This window comes from Phacochoerus africanus, chromosome X, assembly GCF_016906955.1.
Source record: "Phacochoerus africanus isolate WHEZ1 chromosome X, ROS_Pafr_v1, whole genome shotgun sequence".
Taxonomy (NCBI): domain Eukaryota; kingdom Metazoa; phylum Chordata; class Mammalia; order Artiodactyla; family Suidae; genus Phacochoerus; species Phacochoerus africanus.
This window is the reverse complement of record NC_062560.1, coordinates 44,565,855-44,590,249: the sequence shown is the minus strand read 5'-3', so window position 1 is coordinate 44,590,249 and position 24,395 is coordinate 44,565,855. Positions and strand designations below refer to the sequence as shown.

At 41.6% G+C, this 24,395-nt stretch overlaps 1 protein-coding gene across 1 annotated transcript in view; it reads right to left on the bottom strand.

The window, feature by feature from the left end:
* ZNF81 (zinc finger protein 81) overlaps positions 1-24,395 on the bottom strand; it is an 88,312-nt gene that overhangs the window by 18,365 nt on the left and 45,552 nt on the right. The window contains exons 3-4 of the mRNA XM_047765707.1: positions 16,187-16,313; positions 5,516-5,611 (exon numbers count right to left, since the gene is read on the bottom strand). Coding sequence (XP_047621663.1) covers positions 5,516-5,611; positions 16,187-16,313 — 223 coding nt within the window. The remainder of the gene's footprint in view (positions 1-5,515; positions 5,612-16,186; positions 16,314-24,395) is intronic.

Genomic DNA, 24,395 nt, shown 5'->3' with positions numbered 1-24,395 from the left:
ACATCAGTCTCCAAGAAGGTAGAGTATCCAGGGCTTCAACAAATTGCTTGGTAACATAATAAACCATTTTTATAGGTTATCTAATGGTAATCACTCCAAATTTACTGCTTATTCTGGTTCAATTGTCTCTGTCATTTCCCTGCTCTACAACCTGCATATTCTTATTCAATCGTCTCCCAATTACTAAAACTATTTTTTATGAAACTCGAGAACCCTCCTGTGAAGGATATTATTTGGCTTATTCAGAAGACCACTGGCATTTAGGCCTCTTCAGGAAACATATCATTCCTGGACTAACAGTGGCTGATTTTCTGCAAAAGAAAGATGACTTCATCAAGAAAGTTTTTTCTATCACATGTTACAGCATTCCTCCACATCTTCCCCTAGCAGGGAGAGTGTATACTTTCATCAGAGTTCCAAAATGTGAATCACAAAAACAACTTCAATGTTCTACTGCATAGCACAGGAAACTATATTCAATTTCTTAGGACAGACCAATATAAGAAAAAGAATGTGTGTGTGTGTGTGTGTGTGTGTGTGTGTGTGTGTGTGTGTGTGTGTGTGTGTATGGATAACCCAAAGTGGCACAGCACTGTGGATCAACTATACTTTGATTAAAAAAATTTTTTTTAATTTCAAAATTTTCATGCATATAAATATAAATTTGTGTTGTTCAGAAAGGGAAACATTAAAATATACCTCTAATTTTTCAGAGTAAAAAAAAACAATATAACTGACAAGGGCTTAAAATATACAAACAACTTATACAACTCAACAGCAAAAAAACCAACATCCTAGTTGAAAAATGGGCAAAAGACCTGAATAGACATTTCTCCAAGGAAGATATATAGATGGCCAACAAGCACATGAAAAAATGCTCAACATCCCTGATTATTAGAGAAATGCAAATCAAAACTACTCTGAGGTACCACCTCTCACCAGGCAGAATGGCCATCATTAAGAAGTCCACAAATAACAAGTGCTGGAGGGGTTGTGGAGAAAAGGGAACCCTCCTACACTGTTGGTGAGAATGTAAGCTGGTACAACCACTATGGAGAACACTATGGAGGTACCTTAGAGAACTATACATAGAACTACCATATGACCCAGCAATCCCACTCTTGGGCATATATCCAGACAAACCTTCCTTGAAAAAGAAACATGCACCTGTATGTTCATTGCAGCCAAGACATGGAAACAAATGTCCATCCACAGATGAATGGATTAAGAATATGTGGTACATATACATAGTGGAATACTACTCAGCCATAAAAAGAAAAAATATTCCCATTTGCAGCAACATGGATGGAACTAGAAACTCTCATACTAAGTGAAGTCAGAAGGAGAAAGACAATTACTATATGATATCACTTATATCTAGAATCTAATATATGGCACAAATGAACCTTTCCACAGAAAAGAAACTCATGGACTTGGAGAATAGACTTGTGGTTGCCAAGGGGGAGGGGGAGGGAGCAGGATGGACTGGGAGTCTAGGGTTAATAGATGCAAACTGTTGCATTTGGAGTGGATAAGCAATGAGATCCTACTGTACAGCACATATCATATACATTTTATAATTACCGTTTTATAATTACAATTTTTTTTAAATTATAAACTATAATTATAAAATGTATATGATATGCAAATGACCTAGGAGAGCCAAAGTCATTTTTAGAATAAAGGCAAGTTGGAGAAATTACCCTACCTGATTTCGAGGCTCACTATAAAGCTATTGTAAAAAATTATGGGTTTGCCAAAAGGACAGTGTATTAACTATATTTTCTTATTTTGTGTATTTTTTTTTAATTGGGACATGCAATTTTATTTTTGTATGATTTTTATTTTTCCATTATAGTTGATTTACAGTGTTCTGTCAATTTCTACTGTACAGCAAAGTGAGCCAGTCATACATGTATATATTCTTTTTCTCACCCTATCCTCCATCATGTTCTATCATAAGTGACTAGATATAGTTCCCAGTGCTATACAGCAGGATCTCATTGCTTATCCACTCCAAATGCAACAGTTTGCATCTATTAACCCCAAACTCCCAGGCTATCCCATTCCCTCCCCGTCCTCCTTGGCAATCACAAGTCTATTCTCCAAGTCCATGAGTTTCTTTTCTGTGGAAAGGTTCATGTGTGCCCTATATAGGATTCCAGATATAAATGCTATCATACGGTATTTGTCTTTCTCTTTCTGACTTACTTCACTTAGTATGAGAGTCTCTAGTTCTATTCATGTTGCTTCAAAAGGGATTATTTGGTTCTTTTTTATGGGTGAGTAGTATTCCATTGTGTACATATCTTAATCCGTCTTCTTTTTTTTTTTTTTTTTGTCTTTTTGCCATTTCTTGGGCCACTCCCGTGGCATATGGAGGTTCCCAGGCTAGGGGTGGAATCGGAGTTGTAGCTGCCAGCCTACATCAGAGCCACAGCAACTCGGGATCCAAGCCGCTTCTGCAACCTACACCACAGCTCACGGCAATGCCAGACCGTTAACCCACTGAGCAAGGGCAGGGATCAAACCCGCAACCTCATGGTTCCTAGTCGGATTCGTTAACCACTGTGCCACAACAGGAACTCCCTTAATCCATCTTCTTAAATCTTGGTTGTTGTGAATAGTGCTGCAATGAACATACAGGTGAATGTGTATTTTTCAAGACAAGTTTTGTCTGGATATATGCCCAAGAGTGGGATTGCTGGGTCATATGGTAGTATTTTATGTATTCTTGATGCTCTGGCATCTGGTGCCTTGCTGATGGACCCTGGAGAGACTGCCCTTCTCAGGGCGAGTTATTTTCTTCCTAGAGACAGCAAATGACTTCCTTGTAAGTATACCTTTCATATGCAAACCAACCAATCCAGAGCCTATATCCACCAAGTATCTCTTTATCAAGATCTCACAGATTGAGCCACTAGACTCCTGCCCTAATCACCTCAGGGCCAGATACCTGGCAACTAAGGACAGTCCTTACACCCCAGAGCCCACTGAAATTACTCAAACTAGCTAATTCTAAACCTCCCCCACCTGCTTACTCTGTCTCACCCATTCTTACCCCTGAAAATCTCAAGGGTCTTGCCCATGCTTTCCCCTTACAACCTCTACCTCCTGATTGACCCTGGTGTTCCCTGGTGTGACCCTGAGTGGTGTGGAATGCCTCCTCCTCTTGGGAACTGGGAGTTACAAACTATTTTCTTTTTTATATTCCTTTTAAAATATATGTATTTCTTTTTAAAATTTTTATTGGGGTAGAGTTGATTTACAATGCTGTCTTAGTGTCATGTTTACAACAAAGTGAATCAGTTATACATATACGTATATCCACTCTCTCCCCCCCCATACATTATTAAAGAACATTAAGGCTCAGTGGATTAAGAACCCCACATAGTGTCTATAAGGTTGTGGGTTCAATCCCTGGCCTCGCTCAGTGGGTGAAGGATCCAGCATTGCCACAAGCTGCAGGCATAGGATATGGTACTGCTGTGGTGTAGGCTAGCAGCTGAGGCTCTAATTTGACCCCTAACCTGGGAGCTTCCATATGCTGCAGGTGCAGCCATAAAGAGAAAAAAAAAAACCTTGAGTAGACCTCCCTTCACTATACAGTAGGTCCTTGTTAGTTATCTATTTTATATATAATAGTGTGTATACGTTAATCCCATCCTCCCAACAGATCCCTCCCCTCTGCCCCATGGTTTCAGCTTTGGTAATCCTAAATTTGATTTCAAAATCTTTGAGTTTACTTCTGTTTTACAAATGAGTTCTTGTGTATCATTTTTATTAGATTCCACATATAAATGATATCTGATATCTGCCTGTCTCTGTCTGGCTTACTTAATATGACAATCTCTAGGTTAAAAATTATTTTCAATGGCAATTGTCTCTGGATCTGTTTGCCTCACCATACCTGAATAATTTCATTTTAAAACAGGAAGACATACAGGACAATTGAACAGAAGAGAGAGTCCAGAAATAGGTTCACATTTATTAAAATCAAATGATTTTAATAAATGTGCCTACCTTAGGAAATTCAGTGGGGAAAAAGTCTCTTCCACAAGTGATTCTGGAACAACTGAATATTATATTGAAAACAATGAACATCAATCCTTACATTAAACACACAAAATGGATTGCAGACCTAAACTGAAAATGCTAAAATAGTAAAACTTATAGAAGAAAATATGAGAAAATCTTTGTGACCTTGTAGTAGGCAAAGATTTCTTAGACCACAAAAGTACTAAAATATTAAACTTTTTAAAAAGATGATAAATTAGACTCCATCAAAATTAAAACATTTGTCCTTTGATAGGTACCAGTAAGAAAAGAAAATTGCAAGGAACTGACTGGAACAAAATATTGGAGATATATATATATATATATATATATATATATATATATATATATATATAGACAAAAAGCATCTCAGTGGTGGCCTGGGGCCAAAGTGGTGGTGGGTATTAACTACAAAGAGCATAAAGGTGCATTTTTATGTGATGGAATGTAATATATCATGATTGGGGTGATTATACAAGTGTGCACCTTTGCCAAAATTCACCAAACTGTACTCTTAAAATGGATACATTTTATGGTATGTAAATCACACCTTAATAAAGCTGATATTTAGGAATTCCCATCATGGTGCAGCAGAAACGAATCCAACTAGGAACCATGAGGTTGTGGGTTCAATCCCTGGCCTCCCTCAGCAGCTTAAGGATCCAGCATTGCTATGAGCTGTGGTGTAGGTCTCAGACACGGCTTGGATCTGGTGTTGCTGTGGCTGTGGTATAGGCCGGCAGCCATAGCTCTGATTTGAGCCCTAGCCTGAGAACCTCCATGTGACACAGGTACGGCCCTAAAAAGCAAAAATAAATAAATAAAAATAAAGTTGATTTAAAAAAAAATGCTAGGTGACAGTGACCATAAAGTCAGAAGATGGGAGAGAGGTGTGAAGATAAGGGAGGTAGAGAGAAGTAAGAAATCTGAAGGCAATACCTACAAAAAGAAAAGGAGGTGAGGCTAGTTGTAGATGATAGTTTATTGGTATCTTAGAGTGAGAAGATGAAAACCAGAGGGAGAAGAAGATGAAAGAGCATCAGAGAGAATAGGACTGAGGCAACCAACTGATCTCCAAAGAAGGAAAATCCATGGAAACCTGAATGTATAGAATAAGAATCTAAGGCCCCATACTAGTCTCAGTCCTTAAGCATAAAAATGCGATGGAAGGAACAGAATAACCAAGAAAGCCAGACCTGTAGTGAGGAAGCCTGGCATATGACCCAGAGTATGGGTATTAGAGCAATTCTTTTGGAGGAAAGCCAAGCAAAGAAGACAGGGGATAACAGTAAGGAGAATAAAGGGAGAGAGCAATTTGGTACCAGAGAGGCCAATGTTACCTATTTCAAGCAGTTTCTAAAGTTTTGAACCTTCAAGAAGGGTAGAAATCATGGCACTTTAAAGATATCGGCCTCAAGTATTTCCAGGTCTCCCTTCTGCCTGAATCACACTTGCTCACCTGAACAGCGCCGATGTGGGGTATCTCTCTCCAACATCCAAGGCTCCTCTCCTTGCTCCAACTTCAAGATGACCTCTGGTTTGGGAATTTCATACCCTGTTAACAGGAAATGATAGAAAACGGGGTCCAGTTAATGGCTTTCCATTCATTTTTTAAAGTTTTATTGAAGTATAATTTACAAGGCTGTGATAATTTCTGCTGTACAACAAAGTGACCCAGTCACACACACACACACATATCCATTCTCTCTCGGATTCTTTTCCCACATAGATGATCACAGAATACTGGGTAGAGGTCCCTGTGCTATATAGCAGGTCCCCGTTGGCCAATCACTCCATATACCTCAGTGTACATATGCCAATCCCAAACCCCCAATCTATCCTCCCCCCCGCAACCTGTCCCCTTTGGTCACCACATGGTTTTTCAAAGTCTGTGAGTCTGTTTCTGTCTTCTATTGTTTCCCATGTAGTCTTTGGAAAAGTCACCACATTTCATTGGGAAAAGAGTAACAAGCACAAAGATGAAGGGACTAGAGAATCTCAGACCAATCAAGGATGATGCCATCACACACTTGACATGTCCCCAGAGCCCTAGCAGCTGAGGATGGAAACAGCCTCGCTGAGGTTCTGCAGTAATTCCCTAGGCTGTTATAGCTAAGTACCGAAAACTGGGTGGCTTAAAATAATAAAAATGTATCATTTCATATTTTTGGAGGATAGAAATCTGAAATCAAGGTGTCAGCAGGGGAGAATCCTTCCTTGTATCATTTAACTTCTGGCATTTGCCCCGAATCTTGGGTGTTCTTTGGCTTGTAGATGCATTTTGATCCTGTCTCAAGGCTACTTCTCCCTGTGTAACTTCTTATGGTCTTCCCTCCATGTGTGCCTATTTCTATGCCCAAATTTCCCTTTTTTTATACGGATACCACTCATATTAGGGGATGCCCCCAATGACCCCATTTTAACTTGATCACCTATATAAAGACACTACTTGCAAATAAGGCCACATTCTGAGGTACTGGGGGTTAAGATATCCACGTATCTTTTTTTTTTTTTTTTGAGGGAACACAATTCAACCCATAAGAGCCTGCCCTCTGACCAACCCCCAAAATTCATGTCCTTTCCATGTGTAAAATACACTAATCTCTTCCCAATATCCCCCAAAGTCTTAATCATCCCAGCATCAACTCTTAGGTCTAAAATCTCATCTAAACATCAACTTGGGAGTTCCCATTGTGGCTAAGTGGGTTAAGAACCTGACACAGCGAGGATGTGGGTTTGATCCCTGGCCTTGCTCAATGGGTTAAGGATCCGGCATCGCCATGTGCTTTGGTGTAGGTCGAAGACGCGACTCAGATCTTGCACTGCTGTGGCTGTGGCTGTGGCTGTGGCGTAGGCTGGCAGCTGCAGCTCTAATTCAGTCTCTAGCCTGGGACTTCCATATGCTTCAGGTGCAGCCGTAAAAAGGGGGAAAAAAAAAAACCAAAAAAACAAACATCAACTCAAAGTCTCAAATCTCATCATCTAAATCATCCAAATCTTATGGGTGAGAGTTGAGTATGAGTCATTTTAGGACAAAATTCCTCTCATGTAAACCTGTGAAGGCAGACAAGTTACCTGCTTCCAAATTACAATAGTGGGACAGGCATAGGATAGATACACCCATTCCAAAAGGGAGAAATCAGAATTTAAACAAGGATGGCAGAACATGATGGAAGATAGTATGAGAAAGAGAATGTATATATATGTATGACTGGGTCACTATGCCCTACTGCAGAAATTAACACAACACTGTGAATCGACTATATTTTAATTAAAAAAAGAAAAATTATTTTATTTTATTTTATTTAGGCCCACACGTGCAGCATATTGAAAGTTCCTGGGCTAGGGGTCGAATAGGACCTGCAGCTGCCGGCCTACACCACAGCCACAGCAAATGCAGGCTCCTGATCTGAGCCGCATCTGTGACCTATGCTGCATCATGCGGCAATGCCTGATCCTTAACCCACTGAGCAAGGCCAGGGATCAAAGCCAAATCCTCATGGATACTAGCTGGGTTCTTAACTTGCTGAGCCACAAAAGGAACTCCGAAAAAAAGAACAATTTTTAAAAAACTAAAAAAAAAAAAAAAGGGGGGGGGGATGGCAGGTCTCAAGCAAGTCTGAAATCTACCAGGGCAAATTCCATTCGACATTAAGGCTTGACAATAATTCTCCTTGGTTCAATGGTCTGTCCTCTAAGCCTATCAGGGTGGTAGCCCCACCCCCTTGGCCCTGGGCCAGGTGTGGCACCACTTACTATTATTATCCCTTGGAGCACGGGATTAAGATGGTGGAATAGAAGGACTGGAGCTCAACTTCTCTCCTAAAAACAACAAATTCACAACTAAAGACTGAGCGCTCTTCACCAAAATGGACCAGAAACCTTAAAAAAGATACCCTACTCCAGAAGAAAAAGAGGAGGCCACATCAAGAGGTAGGAGGGGCGATTTCATGATATAAACAACCCCATACCTCCTGGGTGGGAAGCTCTACAGACTGGAAACTAACTGGTTCACAGAGACTCACCTACAGGAGTGAGAGTTCTGAGCTCCACATCAAACCCTCACGTGTGGGGATCTGGCACTAGGACAAAGAGCCCCAGAGCATCTGGCATTGAAGGCCAGTGGGGCTTGTGCACAAGAGCTCCATGGGACTGGGGGAAAGGGAGACCCCACTCTTAAAAGGCGCACACAGACTTTCACGTGCACTTTTGAGTCCCACGGCAAAGCAAAGTCTCCAAGGGAATCTGGGTCAAACCTGACTGCAGTTCTTGGAGGACATCCTGGGAAAACAGGGGTCAATGTGGCTTGTTGTGAAGGAAGGACATTGAAAGCAAAGCTCTTGGGAATATTCAGCAGCTGTGCCTTTCACTGGAGGTGGCCATTTTGGGAAAATCTGGCCCCACCTGACAGTCAGCTCCTGAGAAGCCCTAGGGCAAACAACAACCAAGGTGGGATCACAGCCCCACCCCTCAGTAAACAGGCTCCCTAAAGACCCCTCAGGCACACAGATGCCTCTAATCCCATCCAGAGACTAAGCCCCACCCACCAGAGGGATTAGAATCGGCTCCTCCTACCAGGGGGCAGGCATCAGCCCCTCCCATCAGGAAGCCTACACCAAGCCCCCACACTGACTTCAGCCACAACGGGGGCAGACACCAGAAGTAAGAGAGGCTACAACTCTATTATCTGTAAGAAGGCCACCACACCAAAAACCTATAAAAATGAAAAGACAGAGGACTATAACTCAGATGATGGAGAAGGGAAAAACCCCAGAAAAACAGCTAAGCCATGAGGAGATTCTCAGCCTCTAGGAAAAAGACTTTAGATTGTTGATGCTGAAGATGATGCAAGACATTGGAAATAAACTGGAGGCAAAGATGGATAACGTACAGGAAACACTGACCAAAGAGATACAAGATATAAAACTTAAACAAGAAGAGATGCAAAATACAATAACTGAAATAAAAAATTCACTAGAGGCAGCTAACAGCAGAACACAGGAGGCAGAAGAACAAATAAGTGAGGTGGAGGACAGATTAGTGGAAATTACAGATGCAGAACAGAAAAGAGAAAAAAGATTGAAAACAAATGAAGAGAGTCTCAGAGAACTCTGGGACAATGTGAAATGCACCAACATCCGTATTATAGGGGTGTCAGAAGAAGAGAGAGAGAAGGAGACAGAAAACATATTCCAAGAGATAATAGCCGAAAACTTCCCTAACATGGGGAAGGAATCACTCACTCAAATCCAGGAAGCACAACGAATACCATATAAAATAAACCCAAGGAGGAACACCCCGAGACACATACTAATCAAACTGACCAAAATTAAAGACAAAGAGAAAATCTTAAAAGCAGCTAGGGAAAAGAAACAAATAACATACAAGGGAATCCCGATAAGGCTATGGGCAGATTTTTCAACAGAAATTCTGCAGGCCAGAAGGGAGTGGCATGATATACTCAACGTGATGAAAGGAAAAAACCTCCAACCAAGATTACTCTATCCAGCAAGGCTCTCGTTCAGATTTGAAGGAGAAATCAAAACCTTCACAGATAAGCTAGGAGCTGAGAGAATTCGGCAACACTAAACCAGCCTTACAACAAATACTAAAGGAACTTCTATAGGTAGAAAAGAACAAGAGAAGAAGGAAAGGAAAAATAACAGCAAAAACAAATCCAAAGTAATTAATAAAATGGCAATAAGAACATACATATCAATAATTACCTTAAATGTGAATGGACTAAACGCCCCAGCCAAAAGACATAGACTGGCTGAATGGATACAAAAACAAGACCCATATATATGCTGTCTTCAAGAGACCCACTTCACTTCTAGGGACACATACAAATTGAAAGGGAGAGGATGGAAGAAAATATTTCATGCAAACAGGGATCAAAAGAAAGCTGGAGTAGCAATACTCCTATCAGACAAAATAGACTTTAAAATGAAGAATATTTTAAGGGACAAAGAAGGACATTACATAATGATCAAAGGATCAATCCAAGAAGATGATATAACAATTTAAAATATCTATGCACCCAACACAGGTTCACCACAATATATAAGGCAACTGCTAACAATTCTTAAAAGGAGAAATTGACAATAACACAATAATAGTGGGGGACTTTAACACCCCACTTACAGCAATGGACAGATCAACCAGACAGAAAATCAATAAGGAAACACAGGCCCTGAATGAAGCATTAAACCAGATGGACTTAATAGATATTTATAGGACATTTCATCCAAAAGCAACAGAATACACATTCTTCTCAAGTGCACATGGAACATTCTCTAAGATTGATCATATCCTGGGCTACAAATCCATCCTTAGTAACTTTAAGAAAATTGAAATCATATCAAGCATCTTTTCCGACCACAATGCTATACGACTGGAAATCAACAACAAGAAAAAAACTGCAAAAAAACACAAACACGTGGAGACTATTATCCTTAGTGACTCATCAGCAAAAATGTTGCCTCCTGTTCTGGCAACCTTATTATGCTCTGCTGTCCTAGATGTCTTAGTTCCAAAGGAAGGAATGCTTCCACCAAGAGACACAACAGTGATTCTGTTGAACTGGAAGTTAATCTGCCCTCTGAGCATCTTGGTCTCCTTGTGCCTCTGAATCAAAAGGCAAAAAAGGGAGATGCTATGCTGGCTGGGGTGACTGACCCTGACTACCCAGGGGACACTGGACTGCTTTATCACAATGGAGGTTAAAAAAGGGCCAGGTCTAGAATATGGGAGATCTCCAAAGGCATGCTATTGTGCCCTGATATTAAAATCAATGGAAAACCACGAAAACCCAATCAGGCAGGACTGCTGATGGCCTGGACCCTTGAGGTATAAAGTTTGGGGTCACCCCACCAGGTAAAGAACCACAACCAGCTGAGGTGCTTGCAGAGGGCAAAGGGAACAAAGAAGGGGTAATGGAAAAAGGAATTCTGCCTCAGGACCACTATATAGAAACCTGCCTAGTTTGCAGTCCATGGCCTGCCCTGTGGATTTCAGACTCGTGACATCAGAGTTCCTGTCGTGGCACAGTTGTTAACAAATCCAACTAGGAACCATAAGGTTGCGGGTTCAATCCCTGGCTTTGCTCAGTGGGTTAAGGATCCAGCGTTGCCATGAGCTGGGGTCACAGATGTGGCTTGCGGATCCCGCGTTGCTGTGGCTCTGGCATAGGCCAGCATCTACAGCTCTGATTAGACCCCTAGCCTGGGAACATCCATATGCTGCAGGAAGTGGCCCTAGAAATGGCCAAAAAGAAAAAAAAAAAAAAGCTGTGACATCAACTCACCTGAATTTCCAGCTTGCTGGCCTGTCCTTCAGACTTGTCAATCCCCACAACTGCATAAGCCCATTCCTTAAAATAAATCTCTCCCCCAACTCTTGTATTTATGTACACACACACACACACGGATGTTCATACTCTCTATATGCATACAGCCATATCCTATTGGTTCCATTTCCCTGGAGAACCATAATATAGATTCTGATACCAAGTGGCTCTAGAGGAACAGCGTCTTAAGGGTGAGTTTTCCGAACTGTTTATGAGATTTCTGGAATCGGTACCTTATTTTAATTAGATTCAAAAGCACCAACGGGAGTTCCCACTGTGGTTCAGTAGGTTAAGAATCTGACTAGTATCCATGAGGATGCAGGTGCGATCCCTGGCCTCACTCAGTGGGTTAAGGATCCAGTGTGGCCACAAGCTGCAGCGTAGCTCACAGACGTGGCTCAGATCTAGTGTTGCTGTGGTTGTGGTGCAGGCTTCAGTGGCAGCTCGGGTTCAACCCCTAGTCTGGGAACTTCCACATGCTGCAAGTGCCGTTAAAAGAAGAAGAAAGAAGAAAGAAGAAGAAGAAGAACTAATTACTCTATTTCCAGTAGTAAGGAGAACATCAATAGTCCCTGGCATATGACCATGGAGATGTGCAAAAATATCAACATTGGATACGCCAAATCAAATTCTTAGAAGAGGTGAGATTTTGGATGATCCTGTACTTGACCCTTTGAAAGTTTCTGGCAAATATACAGATATAATAAGATTGCCGAGTTGCTCCTGATTGCGCTGGACAAAGAAAAGGACGAGCTCAGGGATTTTGATTTCCCAGCTCAAGCATTGCATAAATGACCTGAAAATCTCTATGTCTGGTCCTGAGAGCAACCCTTAGCTCCTGTAGCTGCAGAGCTGAGCTTGCTGAAAACCACACCCAGAGTTTCATCCTGGGAGTGGCTAAATTACAAATAAACTGAATTCCCGACCTCTCAGGGTGTCTGCTGTTAAAGGAGGGCATTGACTAGGGAGGAATGGGATCCTGCAAATTGGAATGGGGACACATGGGAACACGTGAGGACACGGAACCTCGAACTTTGGATGAGTCGTTGCCAGAAGCAGCAGCCCTTCTGCCCTTGACTGAGATTAACCCTACTCTGCCCGAGGAGCCTGCAGCAGCCTCCCCTGAGGGACTTGCCTTGGAAGGCACTGCTGAGTCCTAACCCCAGGACCTATGCCCATCACCCTTCTTTGCTTCCGGACCTGTAACTAGACTTAAGTCTCATCAAGGCCCAAAGAGTGAAGGACTGAGTCTGATCCATGAGAAAGTGGGATACACTCCAAAAAAAAAACCCTGCATGATTTGTCCAATTGATATGGACATAAATCTGGGAAATATGTGTGAAAATGGATATGAAGAGTATAGGATAATGAAAAGAACATAAACTTGGATCAGGCCAATTTTTTTTTTTACATTTTATCTATCTATCCACCCATCCATCCATCCATCCATCCATCTACCTACTGTTGCACCTGCAGTATATGGAAGTTCCCAGCTAGGGGTCGAATCGGAGCTGCAGCTGCCAGCCTACACCACAGCCACAGCAATGCCAGACCTGAGCCGCATCCATGACCTATGCCGCAGCTTGCAGCAATGCCAGGGATTGAACCTGCATCCTCATGGACACCGTGTTGGGTTCTCAACCTGCTGAGCCACAATGGGAACTCCCAAAACTATTGATGCGTGTACACTAAGCAGATTCTGAATTTACCGTTGCCACTTGAGGGCTTAGAAAGGGCTCCAGCAGCCCCTGCTTGGCTGGTTGGCTGAAAAGTGGACCAAAACGTGGCCCAGACTACATGAAGTTGAAGTGCCAGAAGCGATTTTTTTTTTTTTTTGGCTGCGCCCTCAGCATATAAAAGTTCCCGGGCCAGGGATCAAACTTGTGCCACAGCAGTAACTCAAGCTACAGCAATGACAACACCGGATTCTTACTTGCTGAGCTACCAGGGGACTCTCAGAACTACTTTGGAGGTATATAGAGAAAGGTACCCAAAGGCTTAGGGAGATTGAAATGTGAGAGTGGTTTTGTCACCTAACATCTGCCAGCTCACACTGGGAGGGTCCAGAGACACACCTGTCATGAGGACGGGGACAAATAAATTTGTGAGGGAGCCCCTAGTAATCTGTGATTACTCTTCTCTGTAGGTCAGAAACTTCAGTGAGAACTACTGCCACTCAACTGGAAATCTAAATGCCATTGGGAGTAGCTGAGTTCTGGGATGGCAGTGGCCAAATGGAGACACCGAGTTGCCAAATGAAAGGTGGACACAGACTGTATGGATAGCAGGGTCAAGGCAGTAATCAGAATAGTCTGATTCAGGAGTTCCCGTCATGGCTCAGTGGTAATTAACCCGACTAGGATCCATGAGGATCTGGGTTCGATCCCTGGCATTGCTCCATGGGTTAAGGATCCGTTGTTGCTGTGAGCTGTAGTGTAGGTCGCAGACACAGTTCGGATCCTGCGTTGCTGTGGCTGTGGTGTAGGCTGGCAGCTGTAGCTCTGATTGGACCCCTAGCCTGGGAACCTCCATATGCTACAGGTGTGGCCCTAAAAAGACAAAAAGAAAAAAAAAAAACAATAGTCTGACTCATAGAGATCAATGCAGTTGGCTAGTTGATCATGACATCCCTCGAAAAGAAATAAACAGGCGATCTAGTAAATTCTTACTTGGTCTGTACATAAGGAGAAGAGGTCTAGGACAAGTGAACGGAAGTCTAACCTGACACATCAAAACACAGAGTCCTGGCTCCTCAATCAATTCCCTGACTTGAACCCAGTTTATATAGTCAGAACCTTTTGAATGAACGGAGGCTGGGTGCCTAGAGGAAGGACCCCAAGGCACTGCCAAAAATGTATACTACTCATCTTTCTCCCAACCTTCCCGAAAGGGACCTATGGCCCTTTACCAGGGTGCCTGTGCACTGGGGAAAAAATAATGAGACTTTGCAGACATTTCCTGGACACTGGGTCTGAACTGACACTAATTCCAAGAGACCCAGAACATCGCTGTGGCCCACCAGACAGAGCAGAGGCTTATAAAAGTGATCAGTGGAGTTTTAGATCAGGTCTATCACACACGTTGGGCTCAGTGGGTCCTCAAACCCATCCCCGTGGTTATTTCTCTGGTCCAGGAATGCATAATTGGAACACACATCCTTAGCAACTGGCAGTATCCCCATACTGGTCTCCTGACCTATGGAGTGAGGGCTTTTATGGTGAGATATGCCAACTGGGCCACTAGAACTGCCTCTACCTGTACCTCTACCTGTACCTGTACCTAGTACTGCCTCTACTACATTCCTGGAGGGACCACCGAGCTTAGTGCCACCATCAAGGACTTGAAGGACGTGGGGTGGTCCCATCACATCCTCATTCAACTTGCCTATGTGGACTGTGCAGAAGACAGATGGGTCTTGGAAAATGACAGTGGATTATCATAAACTTCACCAGGTGGTGATTCCAAGAGCAGCAGCTGCTACACCAGATATGGTTTTGTTGCTTGAGCAAATGAACATAGCCCTTGATAGCCAGGATGTTGCTATTTATCTGGTAAATACTTAAAAAAATAATAGCTGCTAGTAAAGACCAACAGAAGCAGTTTTCTTTCTGATGGCAAGGCCACCCATATACCCAGTCTTCCTCCCTTTTTTCCTGCCTCTGTCCTCTTTAGCCCAAGCTTGGCAGCATTTCTTCTGAGATAGCTAGATCCACAAATTACACTCTTAATCTTTTTAACCACACCCTTGGTGCTCTTTCCAGAGTACACCTTCTCATGTATTGCAATCTGGATGGGCTGAGAATCTTCCGAATCATCACATTCTGGTTCCTGTTTACTACCCGTTCCTTCTTCGATTTTTCTCATTCCTCCAGCATTTTACTTATAAGTATCGAGGAGAAACCAAGCCTTGCCTTTAACACTTTGCTTAGAAATCTGCTCAGCTAAATATCCAAGTTCATCACTTACGAGTTCTACTTTCCACCCATGAGGACGAAATTCAGCCAAATTCACTGCCACTCTATAATGAAGGTCACCCTGCCACTAGTTTCCAATAACACGTCCCTCACTTCCACCCGAGACCTCACTGAAAACACCTTAACATTCCTATTTCTACCTGCAGTTTCTTTGAGGCAATCTAGACTTTTTTTCTATCAAGCACCTGAAAATTTGTCCAGCCTCTCTACATTGCCCAATTCCAAAGCCTCTCCCATGTTTTATTTTTAGGTATTTGTTTCAGCAGCCTCCCCACTTCCCAGTACAGAAGGCTGTACTCAATTTCCTAGGGCTGTTGTAACAAAGTCCCACAATCTGGGTGGTCCCCAACAACATCAATTTCTTGTCTTGCAGTTCTAGAGGCTGGAAGTCCAAAACCAAAGGTGTCAGTAGGGCCATGCTCTTTTTGAAGGTGCTAGAGAAGCACTATTCCATGCCTCTCCCCTGGCTTCTGGTGGCCTCAGGCATTTCTTGTCCTAGAGATGTATCAGACCATACATAAGTCACATGGTCATCTTGTTCTTGTGTGTCTTCACATTGTCCTCCCTCTGTGTTTGTGTGACTCTGGGTCTAGACTTTCCTTTTTTATAAGGACATTAGTCATAGGTGGATTGGATTAGGGTCTACTGAATGACTTCATCTTAGCTTGATTACTTCTTTAAACACTCTATTTCTGAAGAAGGTCACATTCAGAGGTATTGGGGGTGAGGATTTCGACATATTTTATTTGGGGGACCCAACTTTACCCATTACGGGCTCCTCGCAGATTCGCAGGGTGGTCGTGCTTACCCAGCGACAGGAGGTGGCTGTAGTTCTCCAGCATCACGTCCTGGTACAGGAGCCTCTGAGCAGAGTCCAAGTGCTGCCACTCCTCCCTGCTGAAGTCCACGGTCACGTCCTCGAATGACACTGACACCTGTAACAACACGATCCCGTTCGGGGTGACATGGTCAGCACTGGGGGTTGGAGGAAAGACAAATAGGATGATGTTTTTAATGATTTTTACCATAACATCCCATGTGGTATACCTATTAAATACCTACTTAAACATAATGCATAGAATATAAACATCTAACCATACGTTTCGGCTCTTCACTGTATACAAGAGCCTTTTATTTTAAAAAATAATAATTTTGTACAGGAGTTGAACTTTATCCTATTTTCTTGCTCATATAAATGGGAAATTTGTGTTTTATGAGTTTTAGAAGGAAGCATGTACATTTTTTTTTCATTTCACATAGCTCCCTCTACGTTGCTTTCCTTTGGTCTTCAAAAATAGAGCCATTTTCTCTGATGCCTTTTTTTTTTTCTCAATTCTCATTTAATTCCATAGTGGTCCGAATCTATGTCCTGCAGGATTTCAACATATAGTCCATCTAGAAGGACATTTCATGTGTCCCTGGAAAAGAATGTATATTCAGCTGTTGGTGGGTGCAGCACTGTAAGGTATAAATCAACTTGGCTGAGTGTCATTAAGATTTTCTATCACTTTACGCATTTGTCTTCTTTTTGTTCAACCAATTATTTGTCAACTTTCTGGTAAACACTGACAAGGAGATGTTAACATTTATATGGCTATGCAGAAGATATAGAATACACAAAGCAAAGATTACCATGGAGGATTTATACTGTGTAATGCTAAGACTTGCTATAAAGATACAAAAATGCAGACAGTATGGTATTGATATAATACAGACATATATCAATGGAAGAAAATAGACAATCCAGAAACAGATCTGCACATATTTGGACAGCTGTTTGTTTGTTTTAATGGTTGCACCTGCAGCATATGGAAGTTCCAGGGCCAGGGACTGCATCCAAGCCATAATTGCAAACTATGCCACAGTTGTGGCAACGCTGGATCCTTTAACCCACTGAGCCAGGCTGGACATTGAACCCGCACCTCTGCAGCAACCTTAGCCACTGCAGTCAGACTCCTAACCCACTGCGCCACAATGGGAACTCCTGGACAACTATTTTTTGACAAAGGTGCTAAAATGATTCAATGGGGGAAGGGAAAGTCTTAAAAAATTGTGCTGGAACAAATGGTTTTAAATTTTGGAGGAAAAAAAACAAACCTTGACCCACAATTTACATCATATATATAAACATTAATTGTACACACACACACACACACACACACACACACACACAGTAACTCTGTGAGGTGATGAATGTGTTGACACAAAGATAATAGAACAGAACAGTGAGTCCAGAAATAAACTCATACAATATGGTCAATTAATTTATGACAAAAGGGCCAAGAATATACAATGGGGAAAGGACAGTCTCTTCAATAAATGGTGGTGGGAAAACGGGACAGCGACACACACACAAAAATGAAACAGGATCACTATCTTACACAACATACAAAAGTTAACTGAAAATGGATGAAAGACTTGAACATAAGACCAGAAACAATACAACTCCTGGATGAAGACATAGATGGTGTGCTCCCTGACATAAGTCTTGGAGATGAATTTTTGGACTTGACACCAAAAGCAGAGGCAACAAAAGCAAAAATAAACAAACGAAATATATCAAACTAAAAAACCTAGGCACAGCAAAGGAATCCTTCAACAAAATGACAAGGCAGCCTACTCAATGGGAAAAATATTTGCAAAGTATATATCTGATAAGTGGTTAATATTCAAAATATACCAAGAACTCATACAATTCAATAGCAAAAAACCTCAAAGAAATCTTTTTGTGTGTGTGTCTTTTTGTCTTTTTAGGGCCGCACCTTCAGTATGGAGGTTCCCAAGCTAGGGGTTTGATCAGAGCTGCAGCTGCTGGCCTACACCACAGCCACAGCAATGCCAGATCCGAGCTATGTCTGTGACCTACACCACAGCTCAGGGCAACGCCGGATCCTTAACCCACTGAGCGAGACCAGGGATCAAACCTGCAACCTCATGGTTCCTAGTCGGATTTGTTTCCTCTGTGCCACGACGGGAACTCCCAAAACCTCAAAGAAATCTGATTAAAAAATGGGCAAAGGAACTATTTTCTCCCATTTTGTAAGTTGTCTTTTTGTTTTCTTTTTGGTTTCCTTTGCTGTGGAAAAGCTTGTCAGTTTAATTAGGTCCCACTGGTTTATTTTTGCTTTTATTTCTGTTGCCTTGGGAGACTGACGTGAGAATATATTCATAAGGTTGATGTCAGAGAATGTTTTGCCTATGTTCTCTTCCAGGAGTTTGATGGTGTCTTGTCTTATATTTAAGTCCTTCAGCCGTTTTGAGTTTATTTTCGTGCATGGTGTGAGGGTGTGTTCTAGTTTCACTGATTTGCATGCAGCTGTCCAGGTTTCCCAGCAATACCTGCTGAATAGACTGTCTTTTTCCCATTTTATGCTCTTGCCTCCCTTGTCAAAGATTAATTGACCATAGGTGTCTGGGTTTATTTCTGGGTTCTCTATTCTGTTCCATAGGTCTGTATGTCTGTTTTGGTACCAGTACCACACTGTACACCCCCATGTTCACTGAAGCATTATTTACAATAGCCAAGACACAGAATCAACCTGTAGGTTCACTAGGAAAGAATGGAAAACGAAAATGTGGTATATATTATTTAGCCATAAAAAGAAGGAAATCTTGCCATTTGAGACAACACGGATGAACCTTAAGGGCATTATGCTAAGTGAAGTAAGTCAGGCAGAGAAAGATAAATAACGTATGATATCGCTCATATATGGAATTTAAGAAAAAAAAAGAAAAAGAACTCACAGATACAGAGAACAGTTGGTAGTTGCCAGAGGCAGGAGTAGGTGGTGGGCAAAACAGATGAAAAAAGTCAAAAGATACAAACTTTCAGTTAAGAAATAAATAAGTCATGGGGATATAATATACAGCATGGTAACTATAGTTAATAAAACCGTATTATTGAAAGTTGCTAAGTAAATCTTAAAAGTTCTCATCACAAGAAAAAATTTTGTAGTTATGTACGGTCATAGATGTTAGCTAGACTTATTGCAGTGACCATTTCACAATATATACAATACTGAATCATCATGTTTTACACCTGAAACTAACAATCTTAAACGTCAATTATACCTTGATTTAAAAAATAGCCAAGTGAAAAGTCTAGAACTGAAAAGAACCGGAAAACATAATCTGGAACTACAAAATTCACTAGATGGGCTTAATGGTTAATGACCATAACAATTAATGACCATAAAGAGACACCAACAGAAACTATCCAGTCTGAAAAGCAGAGAGAAAAAATTAAAAAAAAAAAACCAGAATAGTCTCAGGAGTGGAATAGTCAATAACAAAATATTTAACATACACATAACTGGAGGCCCAGAAGGAGAAGGGGAAGAGGGGAAAGGGATAGAAAAGATACTTTAAGGAGTTCCTCTTGTGGCACAGCAGAAAACAATCTGACTAGGAACCATGAGGTTATGGGTTTGACCCCTGGCCTCGCTCAGTGGGTTAGGGATCCAGCGTTGCTGTGAGCTGTGGTATAGGTCACAGATGCGGCTTGGATCTGATGTTGGTGTGGCTGTGGTGTAGGCCGGCAGCTGTAGCTCCAATTGGACCCCTATCCTGGGAACCTCCATATGCCATGGGAGCAGCTTTTTTTAGTTTAAAAAATAACAGGCAGAAGTTCCCATTGTGGCTCAGCAGAAATGAATCTGACTAGCATCCATGAGGATGCAGGTTCAATTCCTGGCCTCACTCAGTAGGTTAAGGATCTGGCGTTGCTGTGAGCTGTGGTGCAGGTCACAGATGCGGCTCAGATCCTGCGTTGCTGTGGCTGTGGTGTAGGCTGGGGGCTGCAGCTCTGATTGGACCCCTAGCCTGGGAACCTCCATATGCCACGGGTGCAGCCCTAAAAAGGCAAAAAAAAAATAATAATAATAGGCAGAAACTTCCCAAATATGATAAAAGACATAAATTTACAGATTCAAGAAATCCAGCAAATCCCAAGCAGGATAAGTCCACAGAAAACTATGCCTATGCACACTGTAGTCAAACTAATGAAAACCAAAGAAGAAAAGAGTTTGAAAGCAGCCAGGAAAAAAAAAAAAAAAACCTGAAAAATGATATATTACATACAGGGAAACAGTGACTAAAATGACAACTCTCTGCTCAACAGAAGAAACAGAGGTCAAAATGCACAACACAAAACACAAAATTTTTACATGCTAAAGAAAATATGCGTTGGGTTCCGTGATTAGGTCTTAAGGCCTAGGAATACTTCTTCATGGCTTTTGAGTCTACCCTTTGCGTTTTTGGCCCCACCCTCTGAGCCCACTTTCCTGTGTCATTAAAGGATGAAAGGCACATTTCATGAGAGGCAGCAGAAGAGTTTTCTCAGTCTGCTTCCTGCCAGAGGAATTTTGAAGATCCAATGCCTTCTTCCCATTTCTGTACTGTCTCTATCACCTTCAGTCTAAGGTGCTAGTGTTTCTGCTCATACGATTTGCTCTAAAATTTTATGAGTTATCTGTGAATCTCATTTGGTTCACTCCCTTAGACAAAAACTGCACCTATAGGAGTTCTTGTTGTGGTGGAAAGAGTTACGAACCCAACTAGTATCCATGAGGATGCAGGTTCGATCCCTGGCCTCGCTCAGTGGGTTAAGGATCCAGTGTTGCCGTGAGCTGTGGTGCAGGTCACAGACGTGGTTCGGATCCCGTGTTGCTGTGGCTGTGGTGTAGGCCGGCAGCTGCAGCTCTGATTCGATCCCTACCCTGGGACCCTCCAGCGGGTCGACCCTAAAAAGCAAACAAACAAAAACTGCACCTACAGATCTCTTTGAGATAAGCCATTCTTTACCTTGGACTCAGCTGAGAGGGCTGAGGAACAACACTCTTAAGCTTCCTAGGGGCCCTCTTGTTTGAGAACTACGAGGCCCTCTTAGTCTCTTCAAGGGGAGTTTTGTGTGGCTGAATGCTCTGATCCTCTGATCTGAAGTCTTAATGAAAGGTTGTATAGTCACATCTATTGGTTTATTTCTAGCTCGTATTTTCCTGATCATGTTTCAAAGCCATTATTTCTTAGGTTTCGAGTCTTGTGTTATCTGTGGAGGCTAATAATTTTCAAAACCATCAAGTCCTAGATGCTTTGTTTAAGTTTAACAAAGTCCTTTAAGAGTTCTTCTCCCAGTTTATTTTCTTTCACATTTTGCTAAAAGCAGTAAGAAGAAACTAGGAGCCGTCAACACTTTTCTTGAAAATATCAGATCACCAAGTTCATGAATCTTGACAGTGCTCTACTTTCCACATAATTACAGATGACAGTGTTGCTAAGTTTCTATCACAGAGGCTCCTCCAGTTTCCAAAATGTGTTCTTTACTTCCTTTTGAGCCTCAGCAGCAGCATTCAAAAATCCAAATTTCTACTAATCATCTGTTCAGGCAATTTAAGCTTTCTCTAATACCCGCCTCTAAGACCTCAGCTTTCACCCACATCCCACTTTAAAAGACATCACCACATTTTTAGGTATTTGTTATGACAACACCCTACTCCCAGTACAATATTGGTGTTAGTTTTCTATTTGATGTATAGCAAATTACCCTAAAACACAGTAAGTTGCAACATCTATTATCTCACTTAGCCAGGTCCTCTCCCTCAGGGTCTCTCACACAGCTACAATCAAGGTAGTGCTTTTTTCATTATACAACTACAGATGTGATAAATTCATTGAGTAATTTAAAAAACCTATATTTCATTTGAAAAAACAAAAAAAATAAAATTTGAAAACAATAAAATAAAATAAAAAATAAAAAAATAAATTAAAAAAGGCTGCTTACTGAAACAACATATCAACATATCTGCATAAAGCAGATACAGATAAATTTAGAAGGAAATAGCTTTAAATGCTTATACTAGAAAAGAGTCTAAAATCAACAACCTAAAATTTAACCTTAAGAAGCTAGAAAATAAAAGACCAAAGAACTCTAAAGAAAGTAAAAGAAAATTAGCAAAGCCAAAAAAAAAGAATGAAACAGAAAACAGATGACAGAAAAAGTCAACAAAAAATTACTTCAAGCTGCATTATAGATCTAAACATAAAAACTAAAACTAAAAATGCCCTAGAATAAAACATAAGAGAATATCTTTGTAATGCTAGGACAAACAAGGGTTTCTGAACATAGTACAGAAAGCAACAACCATAAACATTTTTTTGATAAATGGAATTTTATCAAAATTGAAAACTTATGCTCATCAAAAGATGTCATTAAAAAAACAAAGAGGAGTTCCCGTCGTGGCTCAGTGGTTAACGAATCTGACTCGGAACCATGAGGTTGCGGGTTCAATCCCTGGCCTTGCTCGGTGGGTTAAGGATCTGGCATTGCTGTAAGCTGTGGTGTAGGTCGCAGACGTGGCTTGGATCCCGCGTTGCTGTGGCTGTGGCACAGGCCTGTGGCTATAGTTCCAATAAGACCCCTATCCTGGGAACCTCCATATGCCGCAAGTGCAGCCCTAGAAAAATACAAAAAGACCAAAAAAAAAAAAAAGAAAGAAAGAAAGAAAAAGAAAAAAAAAGAAAAGAGTTAAGACACAGACTGGGAAAAATATTTGCAACACATATACAAAACATCCATATTAATCTTTGCTCATACCTAAGAAGCAACTCTTCATCTATTCAAGTTTGATGATGAGATTACAGCAATCCAGTCACATCTTCGGGTTCTACTTTGAATTCTAGTTCTCTTGCTATTTCCACCGCATCTGCAATTACATCTTCCACTGAAGTCTTGAATCCCTCAAAGTCATCCATGAGGGTTGGAATCGACTTCTCAACTCATGTTAATGTTGATATTTTTACCTCTTCCCGTGAATCATGAATGTTCTTATTGGCATCTAGAATGGTGATTCTTTTTCAGAAGGTTTTGGGTTGATTTTGCCGAGATTCACCAGAGGAATCACCACCTATGCCAGTTATAGCATTACAAGATATATTTCTTAGATGATAAGACTTGAGGTCAAAATTATTCCCTGATCCATGGGCTGTAGAATGGCTCTTGTGTTAGCAGGCATGAAAACAACATCAATCTCATTGTACATATCCACCAGAGCTTTTGGGTGACCAAGGACCTTGTAAAGGAAAGTTCTTTTCTCTGAACAATAGGTCTCAACGGTGGGCTTAAAATATTCAGTAAACCATGTTTGTTTGTTTGTTTTTCTTTTTTGGCCACCCCATGGCATATGGCATTCCCAGATCAGATCCAAGCTGCAGTTGCGACCTGCAGCAACACTCGATCCTTTAACCCGCTATGCTGAGCCAGGGATCAAATCTGTGTCCTGGTGCTACAGAGATGCTGTCAATCCTGGTGAACCACAGTGGGAACTCCCAGTAAACCATGATGTAAACAGATACACTGTCATCTAGGTTTTGTTGCTCCACTATATCTAGGACAGGTAGAGTAGATTTAGCATAATTCTTAAGGGCCCTAAGATCTTCAGAATGGTCACTGAGCACTGGCTTCTTAAAGTCACCAGCTGCATTAGCCCCTAAAAGAGAGTCAGCCTGTCCTTAGAAACTTTGAAGCCAGGCATTGACTTCTTTTTAGCTATGAAAGTCCTGGCTGGCATCTTCTGATACATCTACATCTGTTTCATCTACACTGAAAATCTGTTGTTTGGTGTAGCCCCTTTTATTAGTTCTTTTATGAGTTACTTTAGCTAGGTCTTCTGGATAACTTGCTGCATCTTCCACATCAGCACCTGCTACTTCACCCTGCACTTTTATGTTACAGGGAGCGCTTTCCTTAATGCCCATGAACCAACCTCTGCCTGCTTCAAACTTTTCTTCTGCAGTTTCCTTACTTCTCTCAGCATGCATAGAACTGGAGAGAGTTAAGGCTTGCTCTGGTTTAGGCTTCGGCTTAAGGGAATCTTGTGGCTGCTTTGATGTTGTATGCAAACCACCAAAACCTTCTCCATGTCAGCAAGAAAGCGCTTTTGCTTTACCATTTGTGTGTTCACTGGAGTATCACTTTTCATCTCCTTCCAGAACATTCTCTTTGTACTTCTTTGGTGCAAGAA